This window comes from Dermacentor silvarum, chromosome 10, assembly GCF_013339745.2.
Source record: "Dermacentor silvarum isolate Dsil-2018 chromosome 10, BIME_Dsil_1.4, whole genome shotgun sequence".
Classification (NCBI taxonomy): domain Eukaryota; kingdom Metazoa; phylum Arthropoda; class Arachnida; order Ixodida; family Ixodidae; genus Dermacentor; species Dermacentor silvarum.
The window spans coordinates 23,875,204-23,889,606 of NC_051163.1; the positions used below are offsets into that span (position 1 = coordinate 23,875,204).

Here is a 14,403-nt window from a genome sequence, read left to right on the forward strand (position 1 = left end):
TTACATCACCCCCATGCTATGGTACACGTGCTGACGCTGATTTACTCGACTGAATAAACGAGTATGCGCAGATTGACTTTTTAGAAAAAAAAGGTAAGCCTATAGCCCATTAAACTGTCGACCAAGCAAGGTTCAATCCCTTCTCTGAACAGCGGTGATTCGGCGCTTACATCACTCCCCATGCTATACTACACGTGCTGACGCTGATTTACTCGACGAATAAACGAGTATGCGCAGATTGACTTTTTAGAAAAAAAGATAAGCCCATTAAACTGTCGACCAAGCAGGTTCAATCCCTTCTCTGAACAGCGGTGATCGGCGCTTACATCACTCCCCATGCTATACTACACGTGCTGACGCCGATTTACTCGACGAATAAACGAGTATGCGCAGATTGACTTTTTAGAAAAAAAAGGTAAGCCTATAGCCCATTAAACTGTCGACCAAGCCAGGTTCAATCCCTTCTCTGAACAGCGGTGATTCGGCGCTTACATCACTCCCCATGCTATACTACACGTGCTGACGCTGATTTACTCGACGAATAAACGAGTATGCGCAGATTGACTTTTTAGAAAAAAAGGTAAGCCTATAGCCCATTAAACTGTCGACCAAGCAAGGTTCAATCCCTTCTCTGAACAGCGGTGATTCGGCGCTTACATCACTCCCCATGCTATACTACACGTGCTGACGCTGATTTACTCGACGAATAAATGAGTATGCGCAGATTGACTTTTTAGAAAAAAAAGGTAAGCCTATAGCCCATTAAACTGTCGACCAAGCAAGGTTCAATCCCTTCTCTGAACAGCGGTGATTCGGCGCTTACATCACTCCGCATGCTATACTACACGTGCTGACGCTGATTTACTCGACGAATAAACGAGTATGCGCAGATTGACTTTTTAGAAAAAAAAGATAAGCCTATAGCCCATTAAACTGTCGACCAAGCAAGGTTCAATCCCTTCTCTGAACAGCGGTGATTCGGCGCTTACATCACTCCCCATGCTATACTACACGTGCTGACGCTGATTTACTCGACGAATAAACGAGTATGCGCAGATTGACTTTTTAGAAAAAAAAGGTAAGCCTATAGCCCATTAAACTGTCGACCAAGCAAGGTTCAATCCCTTCTCTGAACAGCGGTGATTCGGCGCTTACATCACTCCCCATGCTATACTACACGTGCTGACGCTGATTTACTCGACGAATAACGAGTATGCGCAGATTGACTTTTTAGAAAAAAAGATAAGCCTATAGCCCATTAAACTGTCGACCAAGCCAGGTTCAATCCCTTCTCTGAACAGCGGTGATTCGGCGCTTACATCACTCCCCATGCTATACTACACGTGCTGACGCTGATTTACTCGACGAATAAACGAGTATGCGCAGATTGACTTTTTAGAAAAAAAAGATAAGCCTATAGCCCATTAAACTGTCGACCAAGCCAGGTTCAATCCCTTCTCTGAACAGCGGTGATTCGGCGCTTACATCACTCCCCATGCTATACTACACGTGCTGACGCTGATTTACTCGACGAATAAACGAGTATGCGCAGATTGACTTTTTAGAAAAAAAAGATAAGGCTATAGCCCATTAAACTGTCGACCAAGCAAGGTTCAATCCCTTCTCTGAACAGCGGTGATTCGGCGCTTACATCACTCCCCATGCTATACTACACGTGCTGACGCTGATTTACTCGACGAATAAACGAGTATGCGCAGATTGACTTTTTAGAAAAAAAAAGATAAGCCTATAGCCCATTAAACTGTCGACCAAGCCAGGTTCAATCCCTGCTCTGAACAGCGGTGATTCGGCGCTTACATCACTCCCCATGCTATACTACACGTGCTGACGCTGATTTACTCGACGAATAAACGAGTATGCGCAGATTGACTTTTTGGAAAAAAAAGGTAAGCGTATAGCCCATTAAACTGTCGACCAAGCAAGGTTCAATCCCTTCTCTGAACAGCGGTGATTCGGCGCTTACATCACTCCCCATGCTATACTACACGTGCTGACGCTGATTTACTCGACGAATAAACGAGTATGCGCAGATTGACTTTTTAGAAAAAAAAGGTAAGCCTATAGCCCATTAAACTGTCGACCAAGCAAGGTTCAATCCCTTCTCTGAACAGCGGTGATTCGGCGCTTACATCACTCCCCATGCTATGGTACACGTGCTGACGCCGATTTACGCGACGAATAAACGAGTATGCGCAGATTGACTTTTTAGAAAAAAAAGATAAGCCTATAGCCCATTAAACTGTCGGCCAAGCCAGGTTCAATCCCTTCACTGAACAGCGGTGATTCGGCGCTTAGATCACTCCCCATGCTATACTACACGTGCTGACGCCGATTTACGCGACGAATAAACGAGTATGCGCAGATTGACTTTTTAGAAAAAAAATATAAGCCTATAGGCCATTAATCTGTCGGCCAAGCCAGGTTCAATCCCTTCTCTGAACAGCGGTGATTCGGCGCTTACATCACTCCCCATGCTATACTACACGTGCTGACGCTGATTTACTCGACGAATAAACGAGTATGCGCAGATTGACTTTTTAGAAAAAAATATAAGCCTATAGGCCATTAATCTGTCGGCCAAGCCAGGTTCAATCCCTTCTCTGAACAGCGGTGATTCGGCGCTTAGATCACTCCTCCATGCTATACTACACGTGCTGACGCTGATTTACTCGACGAATAAACGAGTATGCGCAGATTGACTTCTTAGAAAAAAAAGGTAAGCCTATAGCCCATTAAACTGTCGACCAAGCCAGGTTCAATCCCTTCTCTGAACAGCGGTGATTCGGCGCTTACATCACTCCCCATGCTATACTACACGTGCTGACGCCGATTTACGCGACGAATAAACGAGTATGCGCAGATTGACTTTTTAGAAAAAAATATAAGCCTATAGGCCATTAATCTGTCGGCCAAGCCAGGTTCAATCCCTTCTCTGAACAGCGGTGATTCGGCGCTTAGATCACTCCTCCATGCTATACTACACGTGCTGACGCTGATTTACTCGACGAATAAACGAGTATGCGCAGATTGACTTCTTAGAAAAAAAAGGTAAGCCTATAGCCCATTAAACTGTCGACCAAGCCAGGTTCAATCCCTTCTCTGAACAGCGGTGATTCGGCGCTTACATCACTCCCCATGCTATACTACACGTGCTGACGCCGATTTACGCGACGAATAAACCAGCATGCGCTGATTGACTTTTTGAAAAAAAAGGTAAGCCTATAGCCCATTAAACTGTCGACCAAGCCAGGTTCAATCCCTTCTCTGAACAGCGGTGATTCGGCGCTTACATCACTCCCCATGCTATACTACACGTGCTGACGCTGATTTACTCGACGAATAAACGAGTATGCGCAGATTGACTTTTTGGAAAAAAAAGGTAAGCGTATAGCCCATTAAACTGTCGACCAAGCAAGGTTCAATCCCTTCTCTGAACAGCGGTGATTCGGCGCTTACATCACTCCCCATGCTATACTACACGTGCTGACGCCGATTTACTCGACGAATAAACGAGTATGCGCAGATTGACTTTTTAGAAAAAAATATAAGCCTATAGGCCATTAATCTGTCGCCAAGCCAGGTTCAATCCCTTCTCTGAACAGCGGTGATTCGGCGCTTAGATCACTCCTCCATGCTATACTACACGTGCTGACGCTGATTTACTCGACGAATAAACGAGTATGCGCAGATTGACTTCTTAGAAAAAAAAAGGTAAGCCTATAGCCCATTAAACTGTCGACCAAGCCAGGTTCAATCCCTTCTCTGAACAGCGGTGATTCGGCGCTTACATCACTCCCCATGCTATACTACACGTGCTGACGCCGATTTACGCGACGAATAAACCAGCATGCGCTGATTGACTTTTTGAAAAAAAAGGTAAGCCTATAGCCCATTAAACTGTCGACCAAGCCAGGTTCAATCCCTTCTCTGAACAGCGGTGATTCGGCGCTTACATCACTCCCCATGCTATACTACACGTGCTGACGCTGATTTACTCGACGAATAAACGAGTATGCGCAGATTGACTTTTTGGAAAAAAAAAGGTAAGCGTATAGCCCATTAAACTGTCGACCAAGCAAGGTTCAATCCCTTCTCTGAACAGCGGTGATTCGGCGCTTACATCACTCCCCATGCTATACTACACGTGCTGACGCTGATTTACTCGACGAATAAACGAGTATGCGCAGATTGACTTTTTAGAAAAAAAAAGGTAAGCCTATAGCCCATTAAACTGTCGACCAAGCAAGGTTCAATCCCTTCTCTGAACAGCGGTGATTCGGCGCTTACATCACTCCCCATGCTATGGTACACGTGCTGACGCCGATTTACGCGACGAATAAACGAGTATGCGCAGATTGACTTTTTAGAAAAAAAATATAAGCCTATAGGCCATTAATCTGTCGGCCAAGCCAGGTTCAATCCCTTCTCTGAACAGCGGTGATTCGGCGCTTAGATCACTCCTCCATGCTATACTACACGTGCTGACGCTGATTTACTCGACGAATAAACGAGTATGCGCAGATTGACTTTTTAGAAAAAAAAGATAAGCCTATAGCCCATTAAACTGTCGACCAAGCCAGGTTCAATCCCTTCTCTGAACAGCGGTGATTCGGCGCTTATATGACTCCCCATGCTATACTACACGTGCTGACGCTGATTTACTCGACGAATAAACGAGTATGCGCAGATTGACTTCTTAGAAAAAAAAAGGTAAGCCTATAGCCCATTAAACTGTCGACCAAGCCAGGTTCAATCCCTTCTCTGAACAGCGGTGATTCGGCGCTTACATCACTCCCCATGCTATGGTACACGTGCTGACGCCGATTTACGCGACGAATAAACGAGTATGCGCAGATTGACTTTTTAGAAAAAAAATATAAGCCTATAGGCCATTAATCTGTCGGCCAAGCCAGGTTCAATCCCTTCTCTGAACAGCGGTGATTCGGCGCTTAGATCACTCCTCCATGCTATACTACACGTGCTGACGCTGATTTACTCGACGAATAAACGAGTATGCGCAGATTGACTTCTTAGAAAAAAAAAAGGTAAGCCTATAGCCCATTAAACTGTCGACCAAGCCAGGTTCAATCCCTTCTCTGAACAGCGGTGATTCGGCGCTTACATCACTCCCCATGCTATACTACACGTGCTGGCGCCGATTTACGCGACGAATAAACCAGCATGCGCTGATTGACTTTTTGAAAAAAAAGGTAAGCCTATAGCCCATTAAACTGTCGACCAAGCCAGGTTCAATCCCTTCTCTGAACAGCGGTGATTCGGCGCTTACATCACTCCCCATGCTATACTACACGTGCTGACGCCGATTTACGCGACGAATAAACGAGTATGCGCTGATTGACTTTTTGGAAAAAAGGTAAGCATATAGCCCATTAAACTGTCGACCAAGCAAGGTTCAATCCCTTCTCTGAAAAGCGGTATTCGGCGCTTACATCACTCCCCATGCTATACTACACGTGCTGACGCCGATTTACGCGACGAATAAACGAGTATGCACAGATTGACTCTTCAGAATAAAAAAAAAGGTAAGCCTGTAGCCCATTAAACTGTCGACCAAGCAAGGTTCAATCCCTTCTCTGAACAGCGGTGATTCGGCGCTTACATCACTCCCCATGCTATACTACACGTGCTGACGCCGATTTACGCGACGAATAAACGAGTATGCACAGATTGACTCTTCAGTAGAAAAAAAAAGGTAAGCCTGTAGCCCAATAAACTGTCGGCCAAGCCAGGTTCAATAACTTCCCGGAGAAGCCCTGGGGGGGGGGGGGTATTTTGTAAGAGTCCATCTAGCTTTCGCCATTGGCTCAGGTGCACGGTCGAGAAGGAGCCAGCCAGTCTCCTTCTCGCTAGTGCAGCTGGAGCCATCGGCGACAGCCGAAATGGACAGTACACTAGGTGGACTCTTACGGAACACCTCCCCTCCCCCCTTGATTCGGCGCATGCATGACTCCCCTTGTTATAATGCACGCGCTGGCGCAACACCGTGAATAAACGGAAACGCACAGATGAGTTTCCGCGCAAAAAAAAGAAAAAAAAGGAAAAAAAAAGGATGTTAGACTATAGCCTGTTACAATATCGGCTTCACTCCTCTGAAAAGCGCTGCATGGTTTCGGCATGGACACGGTGAAAGAATCCATTTTCTGTATTTTTCGCCCAGTGCCACCCCGAAACCGGGCGTTTGAGCTGTGCTGGTTGTGTCCGGAGTCAAATAATTTTTCTGTTTCCGTTAACTTAGGGCAATACTGCTTCTTTCGTGCGCAATACAGGCGACTGCTGACGCGGCTCTATGGCTTTTAAAAGTGCTAACTTGGGCAGGTTGGTACATGTCTGAAACAGTGCAAACAATGGGACGTGCAGACTGAGACAACTTCGCCTGTGTCAGTATGCACGTCCCGTTGTTTGCGCTTTGTTCGTTTTAAGTGCGAAGGATTTCTTGGCGAACATTTGCTACTTTGAAAGTATCTATCTATCTATCTATCTATCTATCTATCTATCTATCTATCTATCTATCTATCTATCTATCTATCTATCTATCTATCTATCTATCCGCCTACGTTTTGGTTCTCTCATGGTCGTTTCGTTAACTTGGCATGTACCAAAATCGGCATAGTATGACAAGAGTGCATTACGAACATAAATGATAGGTCATTACATGAATGTCATGGCATATGCGTGTAATGTAGGTCATGAAACAGCCGCTTACGTCTTGATGCTCTCATGGTCGTTTCGTTAACTTGGTAGGTAGCAAAATTGGCATAGTATGACATGCGTGTCATGTAGGTCATGACAATGACCCAACGAAAAAGATTAACACTCAAAAAGCACTGAAGAGGGTTCGGACGTGGGTACTAAGTGATGAAAACACTAAAGGATGGTGGTAGAAGTCATAGTCATGAGCATGACTCAGCAAAAATGACAATGACTCAGCGAAAAAAGATTAACACTCAAAAACCACTAGAATGGGTTCAGACGTGGGTATACTAAGTGAAGTAAAAGGCTAAATGTTTATGGTCGAAGTCATAGTCATGATAATGACTAAGCCCAGACCACACGTACGCTTGCGGACGCGCGTAAGCTCGCGTCTACGCGCCTTGTTGCCGCGCCTATAGCGAGGAATGGCGGTTTGCATCCACAAATACGCGCGACAGCGCGCGCTCACTGGCCTCACTCGTTTACACCTTGGCAGACGCCACTTCGTATTCCGTTGTTGGCAGTGCTTCAAAATGCTTCGACATCTATAAACGTAATTGTTATCTTTTTGGAGCTGTTAGATCAGCACAAAAAGTGAAGAAGAAGCACTTTCTTGCATGATATAATTCTGCTTAACTGAGAGTTGAATGTACCGCGCCGTCGCTGCGTAGCCAGGCGCGCCGACGCGAACCAGGCGCGCGATAACTGAGAGGAGCTGATCACCGAGATCGCGCCGCGTTTCGACGCGTGCGAGCCGTGCCGCACCATCTGCGCATGCGTGGGCGCGCGTTCGCAAGCGTACGTTTGGTCTGGGCTTCAGGCTTTAACCTTAGAAAGGGACTCTTGATGACTCATGCCATGAATGTCATGACATGCGTGTCATGTAGGTCATGAGAGAGAGAGAAAGCGAAGAGAGGAAAGGCAGGGAGGTCAACCAGACGAACGTACGGTTTGCTACCCTACACAAGGGGTAAGGGAAGGGGGGAATAAAAAGAGGAAGAGAGTGAGCACGCGTCAGCACGAGCTGACGCGTATTTACGCCACTAATAAACGAAACCAGTGTAATTGCAAGGAAGGCACCCACCTGTGCTCGGAATCTCATACTCAACGTCAAGCACGACCTTGTCGCCAGCGTTTTTGAGTAAGTTGACGATCTCGTCATGCTTGAGCTTGCTGGTCCGGATTCCGTTCACAGCTACGATGTGGTCACCGACAGCCAGGGCGTCGCACCTGTGTTTCAAAAGCAAAGCCACGAGTGGGAACAGGAGGTTGCGAGCTTCGGTCGGCTTCGCGTTTTAACAGCGGAGCTGTTTAAGCTTTTCGTTTCCCCGCGTAGCGCTCGCAGAAACTCGCCTAGCGATGACGTCACTGCGCACAGCTGCGCCTCGCTTCACCTTGCGATAACCAACCAATAGGTAATCGATAATCGATCAATAATCAATAAATTTCGGCAAATGCTGGGGATTACTTGGTAGTGCTTAGCCTAGCCCAAATACGTGGCCAATACCTTGCGATAGCCAATCGATAGCTAATCAATAGGTAATCGATAATCGATCAATAATCAATAAATTCCGGAAAAGCATAACCCGAAAGGCCAGGACCAGCTAGGTGCCGATCAGCTCCGCTGTTTCGTTAGGCTTGCGCCACTATAGTGCAAGCTACGCTAATTTTTTTTTTTTTTTTTGGTCTGCATATAGAATACAAAATTGAATACAAAACTGCTGAATTTACGAGGTTTAAACTCCGCGTACAATCGAAAAATGTTTTCCACCTTTAAGCGTGCCGGATTCTTTCGAGGCTAACACCCTTACCCTCGTGGGTGCAAACAATTTAGTCCACACGACATCGAACTTAAACTACAGCTGCTATGGGAGAAGCCGTAGTTTAAAACTGTGTATTAATTCTGACCGCGGGGTACGCACCGAAATATCTGACATGAGAGCTTGAAATTGATAGATATGAAAGTTTCTTTTATGAAGTTTTGGTGCTCTCTGTCGCAGCTGTCATCTTGTTTGCCTGTCACGATAAGGTCGCAAAAAAAAAAAAAAAGAATACTTCACTTGTCAACGATTCGCTCTTGCCCCTCTTTCCGTACCGCGCTCATTGGGCATGGTCAGCCCTCTATCGATGGTTTGAAACGCCGCTTTCGAGAACTTCCGCTCCGCTCACGGACAAACTGCACCATCGGACGTGAAAGAGGCTGACAATATTTTTGTTTTCTAAGCAGTTCGCTTTTTTTCCGCGTGGCAGTGATTTTTAAATGCGCTCCGAAGTTTCGCGATCGTCAAAGCAGAATGCAAAAAAAGGTCCGGCTCCGGAAACGGCGCGCGCGCTTCGGGAGATCGCAGATATCGCGATTCAGCTGCCTCTGCGGCTGATCTTATCGATACATAGAATAGCAGCGAGTCAGAGGACGCTGACTGTTCGTCGGACTTTTGAGTCTGAAAGCGACGACGACGCAAACCAGCCCGGAACATCGGCGGCCGCAGCCCGGCACGCCCAACTGTATAGTGCTTGCAGTTAAATTTCTGTAGCGAAATAACCTGTTCAATGAAAAACTTTGATATTTCGGAGGTAGTGCCCAATAGACGGCAATACGTTTTGTATATCTAATAATTTTCGTAACGTGTTTTTCTTAGTAGATACAAGCGTTTCTTTACAAACATCGCTCAATTTTATCGTACAATCTTGTTTTTATCAATTTATATCTTTTTTTTTTCAGAACATACATCTCGTTAATAAAACCTTTGTGCGTGAAAAGTGCATTCACTTTGCTTAATTTTTATGTACTACATTAAATATTGAGTGCAGTAGTTCCTTCAGAAAAAAAAACATCTGCCGTAACATATAAAAAATAATATGTTAAAGGCAATGGTGTTAGCCATGAAAAAAACCAAGCACCCTTTATACACCCATAAGGGCGTCAAACGGTTTAGTGTGACATAGTGCATTTTTTCCCTACCTTTCTTAGGAAAGTAAATACTCCTTACAACCACAACTCTGTCCTGAATGATCTGGGCCAAGCGTACTCAGTATTATCACTCGGCAGCATATATAGGCCACGATTCGAGTGAGTCTGACACTGACCTGCAAGTCTGAGTGAGCCCGAGCGAGTCCTACGGGGTGTGAGTCTGAGTTAGTCGGAGTGGTCAAACAGGCGTGAGTTTGACTTCCTCACCTCGAGTATGAAGGACTCGAGGTGCGTCCGAGTCTTGGGCGTCAGTATAAAACTTTTTTTTTAAGGAGAGAAGAGACATTAACGTACCGAAGGCAGGTAGTGATTACTAGAAGGGATAGAATACCGGGGAGTACACGTCGTGAAAAATAAAGTAAGTTATTAAGTTAGTCAATTCAATTACGGGGTTTTACGTGTCAAACAAGTTAAGTTTATTCAAGTTTATTCTTCTTCTAGTACAGACTAGAAACGTCCTCCGGGGCTAAAAGCTGCTGTCAGCAGCTTGACTGGACCCAGGAGGCGTTGCACATGGCAGAGCGATAACAGTAACATTTTTTGGTATAAAACTAAAGCAAAAAATTTACTAAACAAAGACATAAACTAAACAAATTTACAACTCAGATGCATGCTTATGACAGGATATGTAAAATTCAACAACAGACATTTTTTACAAATAAAACAAAACAAAAAAAAGACAAAAACATGGTCATGTTATATACATTGCTATACATGAATATATATGTTTACAGGTTAACGAAATACATCTTGAACTGTTTACGAGAGAAATTAGTAGCATGAACATGATTATTTAGAATTTTCGGCAAATTGTGTTTAATAGATTGCAACTTATATTCGGTACGAAAGCGCGGTACGAGCCAAGGTTCAGGGTTTCTGAGATGCACAGGTATGTCATGGTGTTGCAAGGTCGCTAGCGATGAAAGAAAATCTCTACATTCTTTTCCTGCAAAATAGAACATTTGTAAAAGACGATATTCATAGTATCGATCTACCCATACGATTTGATATGTATGTGACAATGCTTTTGTTGTTGATCGGGGTTCGATATTAGCAATGTGTCGAAGAAGCGTCTTTTGTAATGTAACTATTTTATTTATGTTAGTTTGCGTTGTGGTTGCCCATACTAAACTACAATAATTAAATTGCGAGGTGAACAATGCATGATAAATTTGTAGCTTGGCTTTTGTCGGCATGTAAGCTCTACAGCGAGATAGTACACCGGCAACTGCAGAAAACTTGTTTCGAAGGTTATTAAAATGAGCATCCCAACTCAAATGACATGAAAATATTACTCCAAGGATTTTGTGTTCATTAACTAGTTCTATATGTTTGCCTAAATAAGAGATTGAATGTTCCAACTGAAAAGGTTTGTTTCTGGCTCTAAAAAGAATAGCTTTCGTTTTAGTGGGGTTAATTCTAATCACATTTGAAAGTGACCAATCAGATAGTTTCATTAGCAATGCATTACACCTGATAACTAGTTCCTTTGCGTCCTTTCCCCTGAAGAGTATAGTGCTATCATCCGCATATATAAAGAAATCAACTGTAGGATCTATATTTACTAAGTCATTAATATATAAGTTAAATAATAGTGGGCCCAAAACACTCCCTTGCGGTACTCCATTTGTAAGTGTCAAAAAAGAAGATAGGACGTTGTTAATACATACACACTGAGTTCTATTTCTGAGATACGATTCCATTAAAGTGAGTGGATGTCCGCGTACTCCATAGATTGATAGTTTATATTTAAGAATGTCATGACTGAGGCAATCAAATGCCTTGCTAAAATCAATGAAGAGCCCGAGGGCGAATTCTCCGTTGTCTATGCTTTGCACAATACTTTCTTTCAAGGATAAAAGGGCTGCCTCAGTCGATCTACCTTTTCTAAAGCCAAACTGCGAGTTTGTTAATACGTCATGTCTGTCTAAAAACTTTGTTAGGCGCGTAGCAATAATTTTTTCTAGCACTTTGGAAAAAATGGGTAGGACAGATATTGGCCTATAATTAGAAACATTATTTATATCGCCATGTTTGTATAACACAGATACTTTAGCTCGTTTCATGCCATCTGGGAAAGTCGCCGATTCTATTGCTAGATTGAATATATGGACCAACGAGCGGGTGAATGGCAAGTGATGTAAGACGTATTTTATGGGCTTAATTTGTAAATTGTCAATATCTAATGCTTTGCTGTTATTAAGATTTTTTATTATTGTGAACACCTCGCGTTCATCAGTTGGCTCCATAAATATAGTTTCTGAAACACAATTATCTCGTGAATACACGACTTGGGAGTCATGGGTGTGCGTAACGCTTGCATTCACAAAATGAGTATTGAAATGGTCTGCCAGTGCTTTACCGATCAATTCGCAATTTGCATAGCTTATTGACTTGGGTACACTACTTTTAGTTTGACGACCTAAGACGCTATTTATTACTTTCCAAACCGCATCCGGACGTTTCTTGTTGATTTCAGAAAACAGACGTTGATAGTAATCTATTTTTGCTTGCCTTAGTATTTTATTCAGTTTATTTCTTTCGGTCTTGAATTCCTTAAGTTTAATTTCTGATCTGGAGTGCAAAAACGCATGATAAAGGCGGTTCTTATTTTTTATCATTTTGATGTGCTCACTCATAATCCATGGTTTTCGTATCTTTTTTGATTTCCTAACTTGCTTGAATGGAAAGTGCGCAGTGTAGATGCGCACAAAGACTTCGAGAAACTCGTTATATGCTTCGTTAACATTTTTTTTTCTTAACACAGAATCCCAGTTTTGCGTACCTACAGCTACACTGAATAAATCCAGCGCTTCATTAGAAATGTGTTGGTAAGTAATTAATTCAGTATTTTGTTTGATACTATTATCTAGTGAGTACACCATAAAGACTGGACAGTGATCACTAATATCATTAGAAATTGTACCCGCGGTACACACTGACGTTTCTATATTTGTAATGAGAAGGTCGAGGGCAGATGAGGTCGATTGAGTAACCCTCGTTGGTGTAGTGATCAGATTGGTAAAGCCAAATGATAGTAGTAGATTGTTTAAATCCTGTACATGCTTGTTGTTATCTAAAATATTTATGTTGAAGTCGCCTCCACAGACAAAATGAACATTATTAAATGAACAGAATTCCAGTAGCTTACCAAAACAACTACTAAGAGTCTCAATACTTCCGCTCGGAGGGCGGTATATTACTGATAAGACCCCTTTCTTGTCCTTGACCGTTAACATCTCGCAGTCAAGGCTTATGAATGTAAATTCTGGCATCAGTTCGTAATGGTAAGTATCTTTAGTATAGAGGGCAACGCCACCCCCTCGCCTATTCTGACGGTTAATGTAAAATGAAGTATATCCATCCAGTCCGACGACATCGTAGCTATTTTGAAACCAAGTTTCAGAAATCATGATGACGTCGAACTGGAAAGAAAATTGGTTGAGAAGACAAGAGATACTGTCACTTTTGTGAATAGCGGAACGGGAATTAAAATGCAAAACAGAAATAACCTTGCTATCTCGTAGATGAACATTTTGTGGTAGAGCAAAATCAAAATATTCCATTTTGAACAGAAAGTACACTACTTAGCATATCTTCGAAAGGTCTTCGTGATGCTGTATTCTTACAATGGGTGCGTCGTCAGACTGCTTAGCGAAAATCGTGCCATTATACGACCAGACGGACTTCCATCCATGGTCACGTTTTCTACCGATAGCAGTTCCAAGCAGTTGCTTTAGGGTAGGGCATAGGTGCTCGTTCACGTAAATTTTGTGTGTGTTATCATTTCCAATGTCCTTGTTAGAAAGACGTGCTTTCTTTGCTTTGTTAAGCACAGCATCGCGCTTGGTCCGGGATTTAAACTGCACAATGATGTTCGATTTTTCTGGGTCTCGCGTGGGTACACGGTGACATGTTTCAATGTCAGTTTCGACAATCTCTTCTTTGATAACTTTCCCAATCATTTGAACAGTGTCCAGCACATTCTCATTATCTTTCTTTACGACGCCTTGTATTTCGAGATTTTTGTTTCTAGAGTACTGCTCCGAGCGCACGAGGCGTTTTTCAAGTTCTCGCGCCCTGCATTCGAGGGCGTGACATCTTTTTTCCACTATCTGATAATGAGGCACGCCGTAGTGGAGGACTCCGAATTAATTTGGACCACCTGGGGTTCTTTAACGTGCACCTAAATCCAAGTACACGGGTGCTTTCTGCATTTCGCCCCCATCGAAATGCGGCCGCCGTGGCCGGGATTTGATACCGTGACCGCGTGCTTTGCCAATTAAGTTAGGTGGCCGAGTTCTTATACAGTATATTTCCCGTTGTGGGTATGCGCCATTGCATGAAAATCATCAGCATCATAAATTAATACCCGCATATGTTTCTTGGCCTACCTCCCCGTTGTGAGTAAACAGTCTTGCTCCTGTGTCTTGGCAGCGTTTGTTTTTTTTTTCAAGAAGCTTGAAAGATCCACGCTTCAGCCCCATGAACCGGGTCAGGGGAGGGGGCAGGGCTATCTGCCTCCCCCCCCCCCTCCCAACGTTCTAGCTAAAGCTCATGGTGGGGGGGGGGGGGGGGGGGCTGTGAGCCTGAGACCCAGCCGGAACTATATAGAATGGGTCTGCTTCCTGGTGAATCATAGTACGATGGTAGCCCAGCGCTAAATGCATATTTTGCATTTAGCCGTTTCTATGTAGGCC

At 43.8% G+C, this 14,403-nt stretch overlaps 1 protein-coding gene across 1 annotated transcript in view; it reads right to left on the reverse strand.

Moving 5' to 3' along the window:
- Positions 1-14,403, reverse strand: part of LOC119466529 (glutamate receptor-interacting protein 2-like) — a 69,005-nt gene that overhangs the window by 30,538 nt on the left and 24,064 nt on the right. Inside the window, 1 exon segment of the mRNA XM_049656817.1 lies at positions 7,817-7,962. Coding sequence (XP_049512774.1) covers positions 7,817-7,962 — 146 coding nt within the window.